Genomic DNA, 23160 nt, shown 5'->3' with positions numbered 1-23160 from the left:
AATTCCCGGAATGGCGGGACTATCACATGTTGAAAGACTGGAGCGACTAGGCTTGTATACACTGGAATTTAGAAGGATGAGAGGAGATCTTATCGAAACGTATAAGATTATTAAGGGGTTGGACACGTTAGAGGCAGGAAACATGTTCCCAATGTTGGGGGAGTCCAGAACAAGGGGCCACACACAGTTTAAGAATAAGGGGTAGGCCATTTAGAACTGAGATGAGGAAAAACTTTTTCAGTCAGAGAGTTGTGAATCAGTGGAATGCTCTGCCTCAGAAGGCAGTGGAGGCCAATTCTCTGAATGCATTCAAGAGAGAGCTGGATAGAGCTCTTAAGGATAGCGGAGTCAGGGGGTATGGGGAGAAGGCAGGAACGAGGTACAGATTGAGAATGATCAGCCATGATCACATTGAATGGCGGTGCTGGCTCGAAGGGCCGAATGGCCTCCTCCTGCACCTATTGTCTATTGAGATGCTCGCCAGTACTTACTCTCAAAGTCATGGTACCATTTCAAAGGGGGCATGTTCCTCTCGATGACCACGTCCCCCCAGGGAGCTCCCAGGGGCAGCAGCACCTTGCCCCGGGCAAGGGGGCGCCCGTCCTCCTCCACCCCAATCAGTTTCCCCGAAAGCTTCCAGTCTCGTATCTCAAACAGGTACCGAGGGTAGTCACGGATTCGAACTGCGGAGACAAACACCTGGTTAGTGGCCCGCAAGCCTCTCCATCTCGGTCACCACTTCAGTGTCCACCCATCACTGACGTTGCGTGGCACGGTGGCGCAGCAGTAGAGTTGCTGCCTTACAGCGCCAGAGGCCTGGGTTCGATCATGACTACGGGTGCTGCCTGTACGGAGTGTGTACATTCTCCCCGTGACCTGCGTGACATTCTCCCCGTAACCTCTGGGTGCTCCAGTTTTCTCCATCAGTCCAAAGACGTACAGGTTTGTAGGCTAATTGGAGTGGTAAAAATTGTAAACTGTCCCCGGTGCAAGTGTACGGGGTGATCGCTGGTTGGTGCGGACTCGGTGGGCCAAAGGGCCTGTTTCTACCCTGTATCTTTAAACTAAACTATATGTTGGGCTTTCCTCTGGAACCATAATCCTGCACTGCTGCAAATATATATATTCTAGTACTCTGTTCCCTTCGCACTACCTGTTGTACTTGGGTATGGCTTGACTGTACTGGTGTATGATCTGATTTGAATGGACAACATACAAACAAAAGCATTTCACTGTATCTCGGTACACATGATGATGATAATAGACTAATACTACTACTACCAATTCACAGGACATCTCTCACAGCCAAGAGCTCCAGTCTTGAACTATATGCATTGGGCTATTTAGCTGTGGAAAGCATGACACAATCCCACTGGAAGCAACTTCCAGCAGAGTCACTGCGACCCTTCGAGGTCCCCAGGGTCCTCCAGTTCTTGTCTCTACAGTCACACCGCTGGCTGTCCTGCCTTCAGCTGCCTGCGGCCGAGGCTCTGAAAATCAAATCCCTCCCGAAACCCACCCGCTAACAGAGGGAGAGCTCTACACTTCTGAAAGGGCAGTATCGCAGGTAAGGCGGGAGAGAGGGGTGGAGAGGAGGAGAAGGAGGTGGTGGGAGACCACAGAGGGGCTGCAGACAGAAACTGAGAGACACTGTGTGAACTGGGATTCAGGAGTGGGAGGCACGGAGTAGGGAAATTTAGGAAGAGGGAATGGGGAGGGGGTCGGGAAAGACTGTAAAGAAGGGAGCGAGAGGAGGGGCCAGGAGAGGAGGGCCAGGAGGATAGGGATGAGGGGCGGGAGAGAAGACTGAAGGAGACGATGGGAGGAGATGAGACGGGGTCTGAGAGAGGAGATAGGGGGTGGAGGTGGGAGAGAAGATGAGAGGGGGAGGGTGGAGATGGGAGAGGGTGGAGATGGGAGAGGGAGGCGATGGGACGAGTGTGCTCGGAGTATGACAGAGGAGGGAAGGGAACCCTGGGGATAGGCCGGGGATCTCCTATGCTGTCCACAGCTCAGACTCACCGAGAAAGGCCTTGGCCGTGAAGGTCACACGCCGGCACCACTGGATGAGCAGCCTCAGGCCGTCCAGGGGGAAGGGGCTGATGGCATCCAGCCTCCTCATCTCCTCCTGCAGCGGGCCGTGCCCGTGGGCAGATGGATCTGCGGCGGCGCTGACCGCCAGCTCGCTGACGGCCCAGGTCAGCAGGGCCTTGCGCATGGGCGTGTTGGCGTAGAGGCGCTGGGAGCGCTGCACGTACATGTTGATGTTGGTCTGCTCCAGGGCAGCGTACAGCTCCTCGATCTTGCGGGCGGGGAGCAGCTCACCGTGCTGCTTGCGCAGGGCAGTCACCCGGGCGTTCAGCAGCTTGTGCCGCTTTGCGCTCTCCTTGCTCTCGTCCTTCATCAGCTCGTAGTCGTCTCGCAGCTTCACCTCAAACACGCTGTCCAGCAGCACCACAGAGAACTGGCCCACCCGCAGCGACAGGTCAGGGGGCAGAGGCCCCACCGACCCCTCTCCACCGGCGGCACCGACGCCCGACCCGTGCAAGGCCTTCAGCCACTTGACCACCGTCACGCAGAGGTCAAAGGCGCTGGAGAAGTCGTAGCGGAAGGGGAACTCCACGGCCAGGCTGGACAGCTGGAGGGTCCACAGCTGGATCTTGACCCCCGGCTGGACCTCCCGCTCGCCCGCACCCCCTCCCCGCACGTCGGCCTCCTTGGCCACGAAGATGTTGTGCCCGTCGAAGCTGAGCACCAGCTGGGAGGCCTGCAGGCTCCTGCCCCCGGCCTGTCTCGTGCCCACCAGGTTCTCTGCCCGCAGCTGCACCAGGTGCTCTGGGCCCAGGCGTGCCGTCACCACCAGGTTCTTCAGCTCCAGCGCCAGGTGGAGGAGCATTCTGACCTCCCCACCACCGCTCCTCGCCGGCCGGACCTGCGGCAGGCTGGCACGCAGACTGCGCTGGAGGAAGGCCGCCTCCTGCAGGTGGTAGTTCAGCAGCATGTGTCTGGGAGGGTCCCAATGCACACTGACGTCCTGGATCGAGCTCAACTGTGGGAGAACGAGGAGAGTTAGCAGCACGTCTGTCCTCAACCCAATCCTCAGGGTGACAGGGAGATAGCACCGCGCTATGTGGAAGGGGCGGTGAGGGAGCGCCGTGCTGTGGGAGGGGCGGCGAGGGAGCGCCGCACTGTGGGAGGGGCGGTGAGGGAGCGCCGTGCTGTGGGAGGGGCGGTGAGGGAGCGCCGCACTGTGGGAGGGGCGCTGCGCTGTGGGAGGGGCGGTGAGGGAGCGCCGCACTGTGGGAGGGAGCGCCGCGCTGTGGGAGTGGTGAGGAAGCACTGCACTCTTGTAGGGGTATCTTGAAAGGTGTGCCCTTCTTGTGTGTGGGCAGCAACGATGAAGCCACACACAAGTGGATGAGCATTGGTGCATGGAAACACACTATTTGAAATGATTTCCATTACATGAGACCACGTTGTGAGTTCACTCTGCTGCATTGAAACACAAACATTATCGCTTCATCACTTTGCTTCGTTTGAACATGCCACACCACAACTGGTCCAATCTCGCCTCTCTGAAAGGAGCCGTGTAGACACACATTTTCATTCCTTTTTTGGATGCTTACTCAATGCTGCCTGGGGGTTCGAGAGATAGGGCGGGGAAAAGCCACCTTAGGATTTGACGTTACTCCTTAAAGCAAAGTTGGCCTGGAAATTCTAGCTGGTGGGGAATGGTTCTTTAAAGGAGTGTGATAGCAAGGTAAAATCCATTTGGGGTCTAGACCCCTCCACCAATGTAAACTCCAGGTGGTACTCTGGCCCATCAGACATGGTGGTCAATTCTGGTTCTGGTTCATTAGGCTGGTTGAAGGCCACAGGCCATGCCGGGGTGTGGTAGGTGGGGAAAGGGTGAACAAGAGAGTTCTGCTGGTGAGGGAAGTTAGGTGGGAGCACCGTGCAGACTCTGATCATCAGCAGGGAGGCGCATCAGCTGGTTCTGATGGCCAGGGAGGGCCGAGGGGAGCCCGTGCAGACTCTGATGGTCAGCTAGGGTTAAGGGGGAAGAGAATGGAACTGGGGGCCAGATGGGGGAGAGTAGGGGAGGAGGAGACCTGGATGTGAGGGAGATCAGAGTCAGCATATTGAATCTGTTCAGGAGCACAAGAGTGAATCATGACTCAAAATAGGCAGGAAGTCATAATCAACTATTACTTTTATAAAATCACTGCCTTACGAGGCTGCTCGATCCATCATGTCCATGCCATCCCACTTATTCCCCGAACCCAAACTCTTTCACATACTCCCCCACCCACACCAGCAGGCAATTAACCAACTTTGGGATGTGGGGGGAACAGGAGCATCAGGGAGAGGGAGAGCATGCAAACTCCACATAGACAGCACCTGTGGTCCACAATGAGCACAGCTCTCTGTCATTACGAGGCAGCATCCCCACTTGCTGTTCACAGTTGGGCCCAGAGATAACAGCAAATGTAATCAATTGAGTAATCGCTGAGGAAATAAGACTCTGCCTGAAAACCATCTAGATTTTCAATTGCGTAATCCCCAAAACATTGCACAACTGGACTTCTTGGCAACAGTAAACCAGCTATGAAAACTACCTTGCTGAAAGATAAATACAGCAGCACAGAAGCATAACTTGTAGACCCGTGTTTGGCCTTTACCTTGGAGACTGTGTGGAGTTTGCACGTTCTCCCTATGACCGCATGAGTTTTGTCTGGGTGCTCCTGTTTCCTCCCACATCCCAAAATATGAACGGGTTTATAGGTTAATTGGCCTCTGTCAATTGTCTCTAGTGTGTTGGGAGCGGATGCAAAAGTGGGAACTGGTGTGAACGGGTGACCGATGGTCAGCATTGACAGGGTGGGCTGAAGGACAAGTTTCTGTGCACCCCCGTTCTGTCTGCCTGACCATTCGTTGTCAGCTCACTCGAGGGACCTGGCCGTAAGGAGTTGATCTTGTTTGCCAAGCATTGATTAGAAGTTGCTACACACTCACATCTGATCAACTCTCACCTCGAAGGACCAGCCATGCATGAAGAACGCTGCGGTGAACTGGGACACAGAGAGGAGTTGCTTGGAGATAGGTTCCACATTGGACAGAAGCCGTATGCTGCCCTTTATGTCCTTCACCACTCCCAAGGACAAATTCTCCACCTCGATGATGAAGCTGTCCGTGTTGTTGTCAATAGACAAGGATTTCACCTGCAAGATGCTGGCACCTATCCAACAGAAGAGAGTAGTCCCTACAGGTTATCCGTCCATCAACAGCTCTCCCCCTGATCGTCAGCTGCTGCCCTCGGGAAGCCTCTGGTCAACTTTACCCCCGCTCCTTGCTGGGACTCTAGGGATCCCCAAGGAGGGAGGGTTAGCAGCAGCGCGGGTTTCCAGGCGAGGGAGAGGATGAGTATCTTCTGCTGTCCGCTGCACCCAATCATCCAGAACTCTGGATGCAGTGACCGGACGCTGACTGGGGATGTGGCAGCACTGGGGAGGGTGCAGAGGAGATTCGCCAGGACTTTGCCGAGGAAGGGGTGTTTCAGATACGAGTTGAGTTCAGTTTATTGTCACGTGTATCGAGGTGCGGTGAAAAGCTTTTCAGGGTGCTAACCAAACAGCGGAAAGTCAACACATGATTACAATCGAGCCATCCACAATGTTCAGATATTTGATAAAGGGAATAACGTGAATAACTTTTAGTGCAAGATAAAGTCCAGTAAAGTCCAACGGTCTCAAATGAGGAGAGACAACTTTGCTTCAGCTGCTGTACTTAAGTTTGGCTCGATTGTAATCATGTGTAGTATTTTCAAATTCTATGGGCAAGCAAAAGCTTTTCACTGTACCTTGGTACATGGGGACAATAATAAACCTAAACCTGAATCTAAAGACTGGAGGGGCTTGGTCTGTTCTCCCTGGAGAGAAGATTAAGAGGAGACGTGATTGTGATATGTCAAATCATTTCAAAAATTCCAAGTTCTGGAAAATGGGATTGTTGCAGATGGGTGCCCATGGTCAGTGTGGATATGGTGGACAGAATGGCCTGTTCCCCTGCTGTTTGACTATGGGGTGGAAGAATCAGCCGAGAAATATTGGTGCATTTCAACATTAGACTCAGTGGGCCGAAGGGCCTGTTTCTGCTCTATATCCCTAAAGTCTAAAGACTGTGGGCCATAGCTTTAAGGTGAGAAGGGCAATGTTTAAAGGAGATGCGCGGGACAAGTGAGCGGTCAGGCCTAGAGAGTGGTCGGTGCTGGAATGTGCTGCCAGGCATGGTGTTGGCATCCACCCACAGCATGACAGACAATCTTTGGACTCTCAGCAGGGTCCTGATCAAAAATGTCGCCTGTCCATTTGCTGCAGAGTTCTGCTGCATATTGAAAGGATCTGAACGAAAGCAGGTAACTACAGTAAAGACACATGTAGGAAAATAACTGCAGATGCTAGTACAAATCGAAGGTATCACAAAATGCTGGAGTAACTCAGTGGGCCAGGCATCCTTCTTTCCTGAAATGCTGCCTGACCCGCTGAGTTACTCCAGCATTTTGTGATACAGTAAAGATACAGATCGCCAAGGTCTATGTGCATGGCAGACGAGGTTCCAGGGTCAGGCTCCTCCTCGAAAGATCGGGATTCAAACTTAAATGCAATGGAAAGGTACAGTGATCACCTGCCACTCACCTACAGTACTGGAGAGAAAGAGGAAGGTGATGTATTCCAGTTTAACGTCCACTTTCGAGAATTGCACCTTTTGTCTACTGCTGAAGTCCAATTCCGCAGTATTATATTCCCCGTTGTCCGAGCTATCTGTCAAAGGTTCCGGCTCACCTCCCTGCATCAGGGACAGCACCTTGGACAGACACTCCACGGCCGTCTCCGAGACCTCCAGCTGTAGCTCACTCACTGTGCCGTCCAGGTGCAGATTCTTGGCTTGATCGCCCATGAGAGACTTGGCTTGACTGTAACTCCCCTGAAGGCAGAGACGGGAGAGTGAGAGGCCGGGTGCACCCGCCCACACACGGCAACCAGTGGCACTCACACAGGACACTGGTCCCACTGCAGTCACAGTGGGCTCAACTCCGACATTCTCCATAGCACACACTTCCCTGCGCCCGTCACAGTGGGACTCGCCCGGCCAGGCACCAGTCAAATGGAGATCAGATCCCAGAGCTCCCCAATCACACTAGATCACACAACACACCAAACTTCAGCCGCACAGTGAGACATGCCTCACGTTGACCTGGGACAGGCCCAGTCACCCACCATGCACAGTGTGATCCCACCTCACCCCTCTTACCTGCATATTCAACATCTCCACCACCAGAACATCTCCCCACACGTGCGTGTTGGCTGGAGGTGGGGCTCTCAGTACCTGTGACCCTTCGCCTGCTCGCCACCAAAAGTTCCTCAATGCCAGGTTACCACGCCAATGTGAACTGCGGGCCTTCAGGTGCTGGGTGTCTGTGGGCACAGAGAGGTTGCACTGTGTGGCTAATGATACAGTAAATCCACTCTCTCCCAGAGTGTGCCCTGGACCTTCACGCTGCTCCTGTCCTGCACTCCATACAAGTTGGCTCTGATCTTTGAGGCCGTAGCTGGTAGAGCTGCTGCCTCACGGCGCCAGAGACCCAGGTTCAATTCTAACCTTGGGTTCTGTCTTTGTGGGGTTTGCACGTTCTCCTTGTGGCTACATGGTTTTCTTCCAGGTGCTCCAGTTTCCTCCCACATCCCAAAGACGCGCAAGTTGTGGGTTAATTGGCCTCTGTAAATTGCCCTTAGTGTGTACGGAGCGGATAAGAAAATGGGATAACAGAGAAGCGGTGTGAGCAGTAGATCGATGGTCAGCATGGACTCAGTGGACTGAGGTGCCTTTTTCCATGCTGTATCTTTAAACTAGTCAAAGCTGTGCACAGTAACCCATTCAACCCAACGTGCCTATGCTAGCTCTCTGAAACAGCTCTCACCACTTCCCTGCACCCTTCCCAGAGTCTGGCTAATTTTCCACTATTTACTTAGCTTCCTTTTGAAAGTATAAACATAAATGCCAGAAACACTTATCGGCTAGCAGCCCTGCGGAGAGGGAAACAGAGTTAATATTTCTGGTACGATGAATCATCATGCTGTTGAACAGTGGCAGCTTTTTCTGGTTTCATTTCATATTTGCAGCACCTGCAGTTAATTGTTTTCTGATCTTTTCCCCCGCGTTCCTGCCGATTCTGCTTTCACCGGCCTTTCAGTCAGTGCACCCCATCACCACCACTCACTCGTCATCACTACTTTGCTCAAACCTCTCTCCATTGTGCAAAACTATTTATTCTATCTCTGTAATTTTAACACCTAAGGTGATTGTTGCATTCCTGTCTGTTATAAGGATAATTGTGTCATTTTCTCTGAGATGGAGCAGTGGTTATGAGGACAGATTGGAGATGCTGGGTCTGTTCTTTCTGGAGCAGAGGAGGTTAACAGGGCTCAGGATTGAGATATATAAAATTGTAGGTGGTATATAGTTTAGTATAGGTGTAGTGGGCGGCACAATGGCGCAGCTGGGAGAGCTGCAGCTTCACAGCACCAGAGACCCGGGTTTGATATGTCCTTGCAGCTGTCCATGTGGAGTTTGCATGTCCGCCCTGTATCTGCGTGGGTAGGGGGTGTATGAGAATATGGGATAACATAGAATTGGTGTGAACGGGTGAATGATGGTCGGCGTGGATTCATTGGGCCTGTTTCCGTGCGGTTTCTCTAAACTAAACTAGATAGGGTTGACTGCAGGAAACTTCCTCATATCAGAGGCAGATCAAATCTGAGGAGACACAAGCAAATGCACATGCCAGAATCTTGAGTGAAACACAAAGTGCTGGAGAAACCCAGAGGGTCAGGCAGCATCTGTGGAGGGAATGGAAGGCGGCATTTGGGCTGTGAACCTTCTTCAGACTCAATTTGAGGACATATGTTTGGGTGGAGGGTGAAGGGATTTAGAGAGGATCAGAGGGGGATCTTTTTCACCCAGAGAGTTGTGAGTACTTGGAAATCATTACCCAACAGCGGTGGAAGTATGCTGACAGCATTGAAGAAGCATCCAGATGAGCACTTGAATCACAGAGGCACAGAAGGCTATGGGCCAGGCGCCGCGACAGGGGGAAGGGGAAGGGAGATGGGGAGTGTGACCGATTGCAAATGAACGTGTGAGGTTGAGGTCACATGTTAGCACCTTGCGTGTGTGTGTGCCACTCCCTTTGCTGAGTTTTCTATTCTGGATCATTGTTGCACATTAATAGCAGGAGCTCCCTATGTAAACATCACCGGGTGGTGAGTGTAATCACAAGAAAACAGGTTTATACTCGCAACAAAGAAAAACTGCAGGTGCTGTAAATCCAAACCCAAAACAGAACTGGTAGGAAATACTCGTCCGGTCAGGTCACATCGGTGGGCGGAGAAATAAGGTGAACGTTTCAGATCGAAGAGCGTTTGTCAGAAGTGGGAAGGGGAGAAAAGGAGCATGCTCAACTGCAGGAAGTGTAAGGGAGTGGGATGTCTCTGATCGGGTGAAACCTGGGGCGACCATGGGGATAAACAAGGTTATCTGCTCAGAGAGTGAATGGGAGCAGTTAGACGGCGAGAGCACAGACGAAGAACCTTGGCCAAACAAGGAGCTGCTGGAATCATGAGTAAAACACAAAGTGCTGGAGTAACTCAGCGAGTCAGGTTGCATCTGTGGAGAGAATAGACAAGGCGACTTTTCCGGTTGGGACCCTTCTTCAGACAAAAGAACCTCGACTAAAGAATGTGGGAGTTGCAAGTTGCAGAGCAGGTCAGGTCAGGCTGGACATGTCCTCCACTGCCAGAGAGAAAGGCAAAAAACAAGCATGCAAGATGGACGACTGATACAGCTTGTGAACCGATACATGCAGGCAGCTGCTCTTAAAACAATTATATCACAAGGACTCAATGGATGGTTAATGGGAAGCTGAGTCAATACAATGGGCCCACAATGTCTGTGCTGAACACGATACCTAGATAACCAAATTTCCTCTCCCTACATGTGATTCATATCACTCCATTCTCTGCATATCCATGTGCCTCTCTAAAAGCCTCTAACGCTATTTAAATAGTACTCTTTTAAATCGCACTTCACCTGCTGGACACACAGGAGCACACCAAGGAGAGCCGCCTATTCAGAGAATTACTGAGGTGCAAGTATCTCCTTCTGGGAAGGTGAGACGGGGGACTGGGAAGGGTGGTAAGAGCGAGGTTAGGGTGGAGGAGGTTAATGGATGCTGCAGCGGGTTGAAGTAAAGTTATGCGTTAAGCGTTGTTCTTACCTGCAGTTAAGGAGCCGAGACCCAGTGCGAAGGTGGGCGTCTCGAGGAACTGGAGGGAGCCGCTCACGTTGGTCAGTGAACAGCTGAGGCTGATGGGGACCTTGAGCTGCGGTAAGGAGCTGGTTAAAGACAGAATAGAGAGAGTGTGAAAGAGTGGCTCTGTGACAGGACCTACATCAGGGGTCACCAAACTGGGCCGGCACAGACGTAGTCAACCTGACAACATGAGGGAGCTGGTTAATGCCAGTGGGGATACAGTCAGAGACACAGGGCACTGGGGGAAGAGGGGTTACTGCGGAACAGTGAGGGAGCCGGATTAACACCAGTGGGGACACAGTCAGAGATGCAGAGCACTGGGGGTGATGGGTTACTGGGGGGGACAGTGTGAGGGAGCTCAATTAATACCAGTAGGGTTACAGTCAGTGATACAAGGCGCAGAGGGAAGAGGGGTTACCGAGCGACAGTGTGAGGGAGCTGGATTAACATCAGTGGAGATACAGTCAGTGACACCAGCTGCTGGGGAAGAGGGTTTATTGAGGGACAGAGGGAGCTGGATCAACATCAGTGGGGATAGTCAGGACACCAGCTGATGGGGAAGAGGGTTTATTGAGGGACAGAGGGAGCTGGATTAACATCAGTGGAGATACAGTCAGTGACACAGGGCAATGAAGCAGAGGGGTGAGGCTATCACTGATCGACAAGGATGTGCAGGTCGATACAAACCTTTCTCCTGCAACTTTTGGCTCTGCAGAGCTGCTCGGCAGCAAGGCCTGCCAGTGTGAGAACTCTGAGTGGCGATAGTGAACGATGCAGGTGTGGATGGTGACGGATCCAGAGATGTCAATGCCCGTGATCTGAAGAGCAGAAAACAAGAGTCATTTTCAGCCCATCACTGGCAAACCACCCGTGCAGTGTGAACCGTCTTCCAAGGATCACCCAGCAAGGAGACCGACACAGAATGGTGACCAGCTTGGCCTGGGTGTACAGGTTGGCTTCTTGACTGAAGCAGAGAGGGTCTGGGCAAGATTGAAGCAGCCAGCATAGGCCCGAGGTGTACATTGGATTGTTCTTCCCGACCCCAGTCAGGGTGTGTCAGCCACAAGGGAGATAAACGAGCTGGGAAGTCAGCCTGGCCAACAAATTGTTCAGTCAGTGGGTTAGAATTCCCTGACCAGAGGCCTCAGCACCCCTCAGGAACCGACCCTCAAAGGCTCCATCAAGGTGACTGTCACAAGCCCTCCAAACCTCTGCCCAGCGTAACTTGAAACACCTGTCCACAGGCAGCCGTGCTTTCAACTGCCTGGGCCCCAAGCTCTGGAATTCCCTCCCTTTGCTTTTTCCACCTCTCTCACTTACTTCAAGAATGGCTTTAAAACTAAAGATAGGACAGACTTCGGGTGTTGGAATTTGGAGCAAGAAGCAAACTGCTGGAGGAACTCAGCAGGTCAGGCAGCATCTGTGGAGGCAGAGGGATGGTCAGTGTATTGGGTCCAGCTCCTTTAGGCAGCTGTTGGAGCTGCTGCCTCACAGCACCGGAGACCCGAGTTCAATCCTGACCTTGGGTGTTGACTGTGTAGTTTGTGCATTCTCCCTGTGATCATTTGGGTTTCCTCCAGGTACTGCAGTTTCCACCCACATCCCAAAGAAGTGCAGCTTTGTCGGTTAATTGGCCTCTATAAATTGTCCCTAGTGTGTAGGGAGTGGATGAGAAAGTGGGAGAACATAGAACTAGTGTGAGTGTGTGGACTCCGTGGGCCAAAGGGCTCATTTCCATGCTGTATTTTTCGATTAATCAATCAATCCTGCATCAGGGCTGAGAGTGTGGAGATGGCCAGTAGAAAGAGGCGTGATGAGAGATGGGGGGATGGTGAGGCGGGGGCTGGCAGTTTTTAATATTAACCTGTTCACCACCTCTTGTCCACCTGTGCTAATGTATCACATGGGTAAATGTTACTTGTTCACCCTCCTGTGAGGTGCCTTTGTGCTGTTGAAAGCTTAATGCAAGTGCTGCTGCTGTAGATCCTTTGCGCGCGAGGAGAGGGTAGAAATGCCAGGTGCCCGCGGTCACCGTGGGCGACAGGTCCAAGGTTCCCCTCACTCATCTGGGCACAGGGCATCACCCACCTGCAGGCTGTTGCTGAGCTTGGCCAAGGTCACAATCCGCTGCCGGCTCTGGGACAGGAGGAGTCCATCTGAGGGCAGGACGAGAGCGAGAGACCAAGTTAACAGTCATCAGGGCAGCAGCAGTCCTGCCTCATTAACCAGGGCCAGAGACAAGGGCCCACCCCACCGTGACATCGGGTTGGGTCGGTGAACCTAGGGGTTCAGACGACTGAGGGGTGATCTGAGAAGATCCGAAGGGTGCTTGGCAGGTAGATGTTGAGATGTGTTCACCAGCGAGAGAGTCACTTTCAAGAGGATTTAGATACAAAATAGACAAGAACATGAGGTTGAAGGAAGACCAAGTAGAAGTATATAAAATTATGAGACAGAGAAAGTGGATTGTCAGAACCTTTTCCCCCAATGGGAAATGGAAATCTCAAAGTCTAGAGGGCATAGCGTTAAGGTGAAAGAGGCAACATTTAAAGGAGACTAGACCAAGTGGACCCTCTCCTGAGGTTGGATCCAAACCTCTCCTGCATTGGGGAATGGGTTTTTTTTCACAGAGAGTTGTGGGTGCCTGGAATACGCTGCCAAGAGAGGTGGAGGCAGATACAATAGAGATGTTTAAGAGACTTTGAGATCGGCACATAGATGTGCATAGGGAAAGGAGGTATATGGATCACATGCAGTCAGAAGAGATTAGTTTATCTTGGCATCGTGTTCTACATGTAATTTGTCAGCCCAAGGGCCTGTTCGGGTGCTGTACTGTTCTATGTTCTATAAGGGCCATGGACAAAGAGAACGCTCACAATCTCTTCCCCAGAGTAGAGGATTCTAAAATGGTTTAAGGTGAAGGGGGGAGATTTCAAAGGGACTTGAGAGGTAACCTTTTCACTCAGGAGGTAGTCCGTATTTGGAATCAGCTGTGAGAAGCTACAGAAGTGGATACAATCACAACTTTCAAAAGACATCCAGATATGTGGATAGGAAAGGTTTAGAGGGATATGGGCCAATTACACACAAATGGGTCCAGTCTAGAATTTCATCTTAATCAGCATAGACATGTTGGGACAAAGGGCTAATTTACATTACGATACGATAGAATTTTATTTATCCCAGGAGGGAAATTGGTCTGTCAACAGTCATAAAAACACAATAACTTACATGAAAAATGAAATTAATGTGGTGGAAGGTTCAGGATTGGGGAGGTGCAAAGATTGGTGGGGGGGGGGGGGGGGGGGGGGGGGTCAGTCTACCCCACAACAGAAGAGGGAGGAGTTGTACAGCTTGATAGCCATTGGGAAAAAGGATCTCCTGTGGCTTTCTGTGCTGCATCTTGGTGGAACCAGTCCGTTGCTGAAGGTGCTCCTCAGGTTGACCAGTGTGTCATGGAGAGAGTGAGTTGTATTGTCCAAGATTTCCATGCTGTTTTGCTCTATGACAGTAATAAAGAGTTGGTCATTTAAAACTGAGATGCTCAAGGCTCAGAGGGAGGAGAATCTGTAGGATTCCCTGCCCCCGAGGTTGGTGAGGCAGGATATAGATGTGAAGATAGATGAATGTTTGAAAGATGGAGAACGTGTGGGTGACGAGGAACTGGCACAGCCGAGGAGTTGAGGCCAACGTGGATCAGCCATGGACACAATGAATGCGGGGGACAAGCAGTCTAATCATGCCCCTTGCTTCCAGTTTTGTGACGAGGAGCCCCTCTAGACACTGCTGTACCGAGCAATGAGTCAGGTCGCCACTTCCCCACTAAGCTAACCTTTGAAATCCAGCTGGATGTTGATGGGAGGCAGAAAGGCATGCACAATGGAGTGGTAAAGATCATCGAGCTTGTAGTGGAAATTCAACGACTTCAGAGTCCAGTGTAGGTGCCTGTGAAAGGAGAACACACAAACCAGATGAGGATGCTTGTGCTCACAGGAGACGCTACACCGTCAGGAAGCACAGGGGTCAGGAGCTCCCCAAGATAATCCACTTATCTAAATAAGTCTTGCTGCTGCTGCTCGGGTGACACAGTTGCGTCTGCAGACCCACACTCAAGTGACAGGTCACGCCTGGCTCATACTGGAGACACAAGCTTGAAATCTAGGGAGACCAGGCTGGTGCTGGGCCCAGGCGAGCGCCACACCGTGGGAGGGGCGGTGAGGGAATGCTGTGGGCGGGGAGGTGAGTGTGCACCGTGATGTGGGGAGGGCAGTGAGGGAGCACGGCGCCATGGAAAGGGCAGTGAGAGAGTGCCGCACCATGTGGGGAGGGCGGTGAACGAGCACCGTACAGTAGCAGGGATGGTAAGGGAATGTACACGATAGCGCGGCAATTTTGGGCCCACCTTACTCACCGTCATCCCTTTGGTGCTAATGGAAGAAGTTTCATTGAAATCGGTGTTATATATTTTGAATTATTCACATTTTAAAGTTTAAATCTATCTCCTAGGGAGGGAGGGAGGGAGGATAAGGGGGGTTGAGAGGGATGGAATGGGGGGGGGAGGGGAAGGGGGGAGGAGAGGGTGCTGCACCAATTCAGGAGAGGTTTGGGCACGGTCTAATTTATCCCTAAAACAGACTATGCGGTAATTATCACACTGCTGCTTCTGGAGGCTGACTGTGTGCTCTGACTACATTTCCAACCGTGACTAAACTCCGGGGAGGTCTCTGCCAGCTGAGCTGCAGTCCTGGGAGCTCCGATCAGAAGGTGCTGCACTGCAGCGGGCAGTATGTCTGTACCTCTGCTGGCTGTTTAATGACAGCATGACGCTCGTGTTCTCCATCTGCACCGTAACTGTCTGGGGGAGGTATTCTATGAAGGCAGGCCTGTAAACCGGGGCATCCTCCTCTCTGGCATCTTCTGTAAAGAAACCAGTTAACAGCACATCAGATAGAGACACATGGGACTGCACAGGCTGGAATCAGAAGCATGCTCAGAAGGTCGAGAAGCATCCATGGAGGCAAAGAGGTGGTCAACATTTGGGTTGAAACCCTACATCAGGACTGTGAGTGTGGATGGGAGATAGCCAGCATTAAAGGATGAGGGGGCAGGAGGAAGGTAGGAGGTGGCATGCAATAGGTGGATCCAGGTAAGGCAGGTTGATGGGTAGATGGAGTCAGGCTGGGGAAGGAGGGAGGATGGAGATAGTGACAGAGGCTGGGGGGTGATCAGTGGTGAAGGCGAAGGACTAGAAATCCATTGGGGTTTCCCCAGCAGGTTCAAATCTTGCCGACTATGGGACCAGCAGCTCTGCCCAAAATAACCGGTGTTGTGTATATATCTTTTTCGTTAAAACAAAGGCGGCAGATTATAGAGCTGACATTATGTCAGGGTGTGTGACAATGCACTGGGCAGTGAGAGGCTGCAATCAATGTGGAGATCTCCTGCACAAACACTCGTTCACACTCACATTAACGATGCATGGAGTCTCACAGCACGGAAACAGACACTTCGGCCCAAACCGCTCATGCTGACCAAGATGCCGCATCTACACTAGTCCCACTTGCCCGCGTTTGGCCCATATCCCTCTAAAACTTTCCTATTCATGTACCTGTCCAAATGACTTTTAAATGTTGTTATAGTACCTGCCTCAGCTGACCACAGTCCCTGTGCCCCGAACCCTCTGAGCCACTTAACTGCAAATTACTGTTGCTGCCAGGAGGAGAGGGTATGAGCTGCAAGGAGAGGTTGGACAAACTTGGATAGTTTCCTCTCGAGACTCAGAGGTTGAGGGAATACATAATAGAAGTATATGAAATTATGAAAGGCATGGAGAAGGTAGTCAGAATCTTTTTCCCACGGTGGAAAAGTGAAAGACCAGAGGCCATAGTTGTAAGGTGAAAGGACTAAAGCTTAAAGGGATGGCATGAAGATTTTTTTTCACAAAGAGTGGGGGTTGCGTCCATCAGCAGCCTGCGTGTGTGGAGCAGACCAGCAATCAGCGCAGCACGTCATTTTCGACTGCACTGTCCTCCGTCCCCCTGGTGGAGGGGTAGACCTCACGGCCCTTGACAACAGCACATTGCACTGGCTACAGCGCCTGGAGGGCGTTACATAATTTCTGCTGCCTCAAACGCAAGAAGAAGAAGAAGACAGAGAGTGGTGGATGCCTGCAAACACACTCCCTTGGGTGCTGGTGGAGGCAGATACGATAGTGGTGTTTCAGAGGCTTTAAGACAGGCACATGGATATGCAGGGAATGGAGGGATATTGATCATGTGCAGGCAGTGGAGATTAGTTAGCATGGACAACCTGGGCCGAAGGGCCTGTTCCTGTGCCGTTCTGTTCTACGTTCTATGTAGCACAGAACCTAGAGCGCAGACCCGATGGTTTGGGCCAACGTTGCTGCTTAATGCTGCCCCCGAGCCTCCCATCCCACCGAGCCGCAGCTCCATGACTGCCAGCTCCCTCTCACCTTCCACATCGGCGCTCAACCCCTCCTGCACCAGGTCAGTCTCGCTCTGCGGCACCTTCGGCTGCGACAGTGCGGCCTGCAGCAGGTGTGAGGTGAAGAATCCCTCGTGGAGCTCGGTTCGCAGCCCATCGATGGTCAGCTCCGCGTCGAGGGCCTTCAGGTTGGGCAAGCTAACGCCCACAGTCACCCCCAGGCTCAGCGACGCGTCCGCCAGGCAGAAGTCCTCCTGCCGGGCACAATCACAATGAGGAACACTCTCCCTGCAATCACTGCAAAGACCGCTCAGCCCATCAGGTCCAGGCTGAAGCCCAGCAGAGCAATCCCATCAGACCCTTCCTCCCTTTGTTTCTCTCTAACACTGCATTTCATCCACTTTCACATGCCTGGCAATTCCCTCCAATCCTTTTGACCAGCTGCTCGCACTGGGGATATTTTATAGCAATCAATTCACCACCGATCCGCACATCTTTGGGAGGGAGGATAGGAGGAGTGGAGAGAGGGGAGAAGGATGGAGTGAGTGAGGAATGGAGAGTAGGAGTGAGAAATGGAGGGAGGAGAGAGTGTGGGGAATGGATGGAGTGTGGGGAATGGATGGAGGGAGAGAGTGTGGGGAATGGATGGAGGGAGGAGGGAAGGAAAGAGATTGGAGTGAATTATGGAGTAAAATGGAAGGAAGGGGGAATGGAGGGAGGAGGAATGGAGGGAGGGAGGGAGTGGAAATGGGAGGGAGGGTGTGAGAAATGGAGGGAGGGAGGAACGAAGGTTGGGTGGGAGGAATGGAGTGAGGAAAGTATGGAGAGAAAATAAAAGAATAGACTGAAAGAGAGAGGTTAGAGGCAAAGAGAAAAATTAGAAAAAGTGCTTGGGAAAATGGAAAAGAGATAGAGAACAGACAATTAACTGTGCGGGGGCCTCAGATGGAAACCCCCGGTGTCAGTAACTCACCAGCTGGCTGCTCTTCATCCATTTGCTGATCAATTTCCCCACACTGCCCTCACCCTTGATGCTGTAAAACAGATGATTCCTCACTTTACTCACAAACTTTCCAGCTTCCCATACAGGCAAACAATTGCTCCTGACCCTCAGCACAAAAACAGTTCGCTTTGCCAGGTGTTTGGGAGGTGTGGACAATGGTGCAGCAGGTAATGCCACTGCCTCACAGCTCCAGGGACCCAAATTCGATCCTGACCTCAGGTCGTGCCTGGGTTTCTTCTGTGTGCTGCCTCCGGATGCTCCGGTTTCCCCCAACATCCTGTGGCGTGCGCAGGTGGAGGGTTAATTGGCCGATGTGAATTGCCCACCCTGTCGGTCAAGGGTGGAATGTGGGAGGAGTTGATGGTATGTGGGGAGCATGAAGTGGGATTTGTGTAAGATTATGGAAGTGAATGTTTGAGGATCAGAACAGATGGTGGGCCAAATAGCCTGTGTCCACATTGGGCGACTCTGACTCGAAAGCTCATTGACATCATGCACGCGTGCAGTGGAGCCTGTCACCTTCTGGCTATTAAATCAGTCGGAGGTGGGGGGCGACATTTGAAGATATAAGTCTGTGTGGGGCATGCAGGGATGGACTGACAAGGTGGTCTAGAGGTTAGGGCAATGGAATGCTAATCTATTGTGCATCGAACGATAGGGTTCAAACCCATCCTCCTTGTGAACTGTATGCAGGGGCGCACTGGTGCTGGGATGCACGCACACCCACTGTCAACTGTGTAAATTCCATTAGGTCACGTGTCAGACAAGGATGGAGCGACATTGTTGGGGCGGTCGGAATGGGCAATTTCCTGAAGCTCCCTCTTCCCCTGTCCAGTTCAGGAACACTAGGCTGCCATGCACTCCCCATCCGCTGCCCCGGGAGCGGTGCAGCACGGTAACCCCCGGCCTGGCACAGTCCCCTGCCCACTGGCCCGCTCTGCCCACCGCCACCCACCTGGTGCCGTTACAGCTGAAGACAAACACGCAGCTCGAGACGGCCACGTGCCACAGCGACTCCAGGATACCGGCATTCAGCACCATCACGTTCATGGAGTACACATGGACTGAAAACATCTTGGGGGGGGGGGGGGGGGGGGGAAAGACAGGGAGAGAGAGAAAAAAATCATTTTACATGGGGCAGTGGGTAGACCCGTCGTCCCTTGTTCACCCCTCCTGTGCAACGCTGCACCAGCCCCTCCTCCGTGGCCGGTCTCTGACCCCCACGTCCCACTGTGAGCTCCTTACCTGCGACAGCAGGCGCAGTATTGAGGGTTGGAGGGCCCAGTGCTTCTTCCTCGAGTTCTCCCCGGGAGCAGCTTCCGTTGCCTCATGATCCGGAGCAGCAGCTTGCAAGTCCGCTTGCAAACGGACCTCTCCCACACACACGCCGAAGTAATGACTGCAGCCAGGAATATCGGAGTTAGACAATCTCCCGCACAACTGATTTCAGCCTTTCTTCCCCCCTCCCCAGGACAAATGTTAGGCTCACAACACAAGAAAATAACGCTGTGCCACGGTGGTGCAGCTGAGAGAGGCACTGCCTCACAGTGCCAGAGAACTAGATTTCGTTCTGACCTCGGGTGCTGTCTGTGTGGAGTTTGCACATTCTCCCTGTGGGTGTTCCAGTTTCCTTCCACATTCTAAAGACATGCAGGTTGTAGGTTAACTGGTCTCTGTAAATTGCCCCGAGTGTGCAGGGAGTGGATGAGAAAGTGGGATAACATAGAACTAGTGTGAACGGGTGACCAACAGTGGGCCAGGCGGCCTGTTTTTATGCTGTGTCTCTAAACTAAATTGAACAGGAGTAGGTCACTCAGCCCCTCAAACCTGTTCCACCATTCAATGGCTGTTCTATGTTGCCTTCAACTCCTCTTCTATGCCAGTTCCCCAGAACCCTTAATTCTTCCATCTTCCAAATATTTATCCATCTCCACTTTAAATAATGTGTAGGAAAGAACTGCAGATGCTGGTTTAAATCGAAGGTAGACACAAAGTGTTGGAGTAACTCTGCGGGACACACAATTGTCCCGCTGAGTTACTCCAGCATTTTGTGTCCACTTTAAATAATCTACCCTCCACCCCCTCTTGGTCAGAGAGTTACAGAGACACACCACCTTCAGAGAGAAGAATGTAACTATTTTTCCTGCTTCTCTCCTTTCTTGAATAGTGACTAATCACACTTGTGATTTTCTAAACATCTCTAAAATGGTCTAAACATCTTGGACCAGTTAGCATCCAGGGAAGTTTGGTGGAGACTGAAACAGACCCTTTGGCCCAACTCACACACGCCAAGCAAGGTGTCTGCCTGTTAGTTCCATTTGCTTACATTTGGCCCATCTCTCTCTAAACCTTTTTTATCCACGTATCTGTTCAAATGTCTTTGTAATTGTAACCTATACCACTTCCCTTGGCAGCTTATTCCATATACCCACTAGCCTCAGTGTGGAAAAATCTGCCCCTCAGATCCCCTTCAAATCTTTCCCCTTGAATCAATGCACACGGGTTTAACAATAACCTACCCTGGGGGGAAATCTGTGATCATCCACCTTATCTCTGCCCTCCTTTTCAATAAAGTTTATTTAAAGCCTCAGCCTCCTTTGCTCCAGGGAAAACAGCCTCAGCCTATCCAATTTCTCCTCATAACCCAAGCCCTCAAATCCCAGCATCATCCTTGTGGATCTTTTCTTCCTGTAGTATGGCGACCAGAACTGCAGAATGCAGATGCTGCCCGGCTCGATGCATAACTCCAGCAGTTAGCTTGTTGCTCCAGATTCCAGCAGTCTCAGGTTTCATTTCTGAGCTTGTGGCATCCACAAGCCTGGACCACTGATGTGGTGACACAAGCTCAAATCTCACCACAGCAACTGGGAACTCCAGGATACTCTCAGTGATCAAAACCCATACCACCAGACTCAGGAACAGCTTCTTCCCTTCTGCATCAGACTTCTGAACAGTCCTTCCATAAAGTAGGGTGTGGACTTTATCTCTGGAACTGCTGCGCTACAGTGCCGACAGTTATCTTCACTCTGCATTTTTCTCTTCGCTCTACCTGTTGGACTTGTCTTTGGCTTCATTGTATTTATGTACTGTGTTATCTGATTTGATTAGATAGCACGGCAGGGCGCAGCGGTACGGTACAGGGCGGCACAGTGGCGTAGCGTTAGAGTTGCTGCCTTGCAGCGAATGCAGCGCCGGAGACCCGGGTTCGATCCCGACTACGGGTGTTGTCTGTACGGAGTTTGTACGTTCTCTCCGTGACCTGCGTGGGTTTTCTCCGAGATCTTCGGTTTCAACCCACATTCCAAAGACGTACAGGTATGTAGGTTAATTGGCTTGGTAAATGTAAAAATTGTCCCTGGTATGTGTAGGATAGTGTTAATATGCAGGGATCGCTGGTCGGCGCGGACCTGGTGGGCCGATGGGCCTGTTTCCGCGCTGTATCTCTAAACTAAACTAGACTAAGCACACAAACAAAAGCTTTTCACTGCGCCTCTGCACCACTGTGCATGACAATAATAAATCTGGGAACCCACTGGACTGTTGTACAAAACCCACGAATATCCATCAGTGGAGAGAATCTGTCATCCTTAGACTTTATGGTGACTCCAGCCCGATCACCTTTGCTGTCTGGCTAACCTGTGGCATTCAGGGTCAATGCGACGCACACCCTGCCCATGAGGTTTGCATCCTGGGGTGGGACACTGCGGCGAGAGGATGTGTGGAATGGGAGATCACTTACGGTAACTCATGGTTCAGCAGCTTACAGGAGAGCCAGATTCTGTCCACTTCCTGCAAAAAAGTACAGAGCTATAATTGACGGAGCAAGAATCACCAAGGCTCTACGATGCAGGAGGCCGGTACACAACATGGGATGTGCAGAGGACATGCAGGAGTATGTTACACACACTTGGGGTGTGCAGGAGATTGTTATACAACAGGGGTCATGCAGGATTGTGTTACACAAGCAGAGGATATCTCCCTCCACGATCAAGCTTTCGTATGGTGCCGGGGAGGTGACAGAGTGCCGCTGACCCTCAGTGCAGGACACGACCAGAGGCCCTACAGAGCCAAATGATCCCGGCAGCACCGCCCCACAAACCATGAGATGAGCTCTCGGGCACAGAGACCCACCACCCTCGCGGCCAGTGCCCACATTTACACTCACACTCGGGGACAGGGCTCACACTAGGTGACAGGGCTCACACTCGGTGACAGGGCTCACACTCGGTGACAGAGCTCACACTCGGAGACAGGGCTCACACTCGGTGACAGGGCTCACACTCGGTGACAGGGCTCACACTCGGTGACAGGGCTCACACTCGGTGACAGGGCTCACACTCGGTGACAGGGCTCACACTCGGTGACAGGGCTCACACTCGGTGACAGGGCTCACACTCGGTGACAGGGCTCACACTCGGTGACAGGGCTCACACTCAGAGACAGGGCACACACTCGGGACAGGGCTCACACTCGGTGACAGGGCTCACACTCGGTGACAGGGCTCACACTCGGTGACAGGGCTCACACTCGGAGACAGGGCTCACACTCGGAGACAGAGCACACACTCGGGGACAGGGCTCACACTCGGTGACAGGGCTCACACTCGGTGACAGGGCTCACACTCGGTGACAGGGCTCACACTCGGTGACAGGGCTCACACTCGGTGACAGGGCTCACACTCGGTGACAGGGCTCACACTCAGAGACAGGGCACACACTCGGTGACAGGGCTCACACTCGGTGACAGGGCTCACACTCGGGGACAGCGCTCACACTCGGGGACAGCGCTCACACTCGGGGAGAGGGCTCACACTCGGGGACAGGGCTCACACTCAGTGACAGGGCTCACACTCAGTGACAGGGCTCACACTCAGTGACAGGGCTCACACTCAGTGACAGGGCACACACTCGGTGACAGGGCTCACTCGGTGACAGGGCTCACACTCAGTGACAGGGCTCACACTCACCACAGTCCACGGTGCACAGACGTTGATGCTGATGTTGTTGAACGACAGGAAGCCCACGGAGCCGATCTTGAGGTCGAGGTGCAGCCAGTTGTGGATGAGATGAGTGACGATGCGGGACAGCAGCCACCTGCAGGGGGAGCAACATGGTCAGCTGAGCCGTGACTTTCATTGTTCTATCTGGGACATATGACAATAAAGCACTCTTGACACAGCTCCTGGCATCATGTAACACTGGGGTGCAGTACTGGTGGGGACGGGTCTGTCACTGTATAACACTGGGGTGCAGTCTCCAACTTCTCCAACTTCAGATAGCTCCTCTGTCCCTCCCTTCCCCTCCTCCTTCCCAGATCTCCCTCTATCTTCCTGTCTCCACCTATA

General features: G+C 52.3%; 1 protein-coding gene across 2 annotated transcripts in view; it reads right to left on the bottom strand.

Annotated features, from left to right (window-relative positions):
• Positions 1 to 23160, bottom strand: part of LOC144606223 (bridge-like lipid transfer protein family member 2) — a 65772-nt gene that overhangs the window by 37684 nt on the left and 4928 nt on the right. For both annotated transcript variants that reach the window (XM_078422114.1, XM_078422115.1), the window contains exons 2-17: positions 22783 to 22909; positions 21556 to 21605; positions 19062 to 19215; positions 18772 to 18890; positions 17787 to 17847; positions 16842 to 17067; positions 15166 to 15286; positions 14202 to 14314; positions 12458 to 12525; positions 11057 to 11187; positions 10334 to 10452; positions 7312 to 7475; positions 6696 to 6984; positions 5034 to 5239; positions 2023 to 3049; positions 492 to 683 (exon numbers count right to left, since the gene is read on the bottom strand). In XM_078422114.1, coding sequence (XP_078278240.1) covers positions 492 to 683; positions 2023 to 3049; positions 5034 to 5239; positions 6696 to 6984; positions 7312 to 7475; positions 10334 to 10452; positions 11057 to 11187; positions 12458 to 12525; positions 14202 to 14314; positions 15166 to 15286; positions 16842 to 17067; positions 17787 to 17847; positions 18772 to 18890; positions 19062 to 19215; positions 21556 to 21605; positions 22783 to 22909 — 3167 coding nt within the window. The remainder of the gene's footprint in view (positions 1 to 491; positions 684 to 2022; positions 3050 to 5033; positions 5240 to 6695; positions 6985 to 7311; positions 7476 to 10333; positions 10453 to 11056; positions 11188 to 12457; positions 12526 to 14201; positions 14315 to 15165; positions 15287 to 16841; positions 17068 to 17786; positions 17848 to 18771; positions 18891 to 19061; positions 19216 to 21555; positions 21606 to 22782; positions 22910 to 23160) is intronic.

The sequence above is a fragment of the Rhinoraja longicauda genome, chromosome 26, assembly GCF_053455715.1.
Source record: "Rhinoraja longicauda isolate Sanriku21f chromosome 26, sRhiLon1.1, whole genome shotgun sequence".
Taxonomy (NCBI): domain Eukaryota; kingdom Metazoa; phylum Chordata; class Chondrichthyes; order Rajiformes; family Arhynchobatidae; genus Rhinoraja; species Rhinoraja longicauda.
This window is presented reverse-complemented; position numbering and strand designations above follow the sequence as displayed.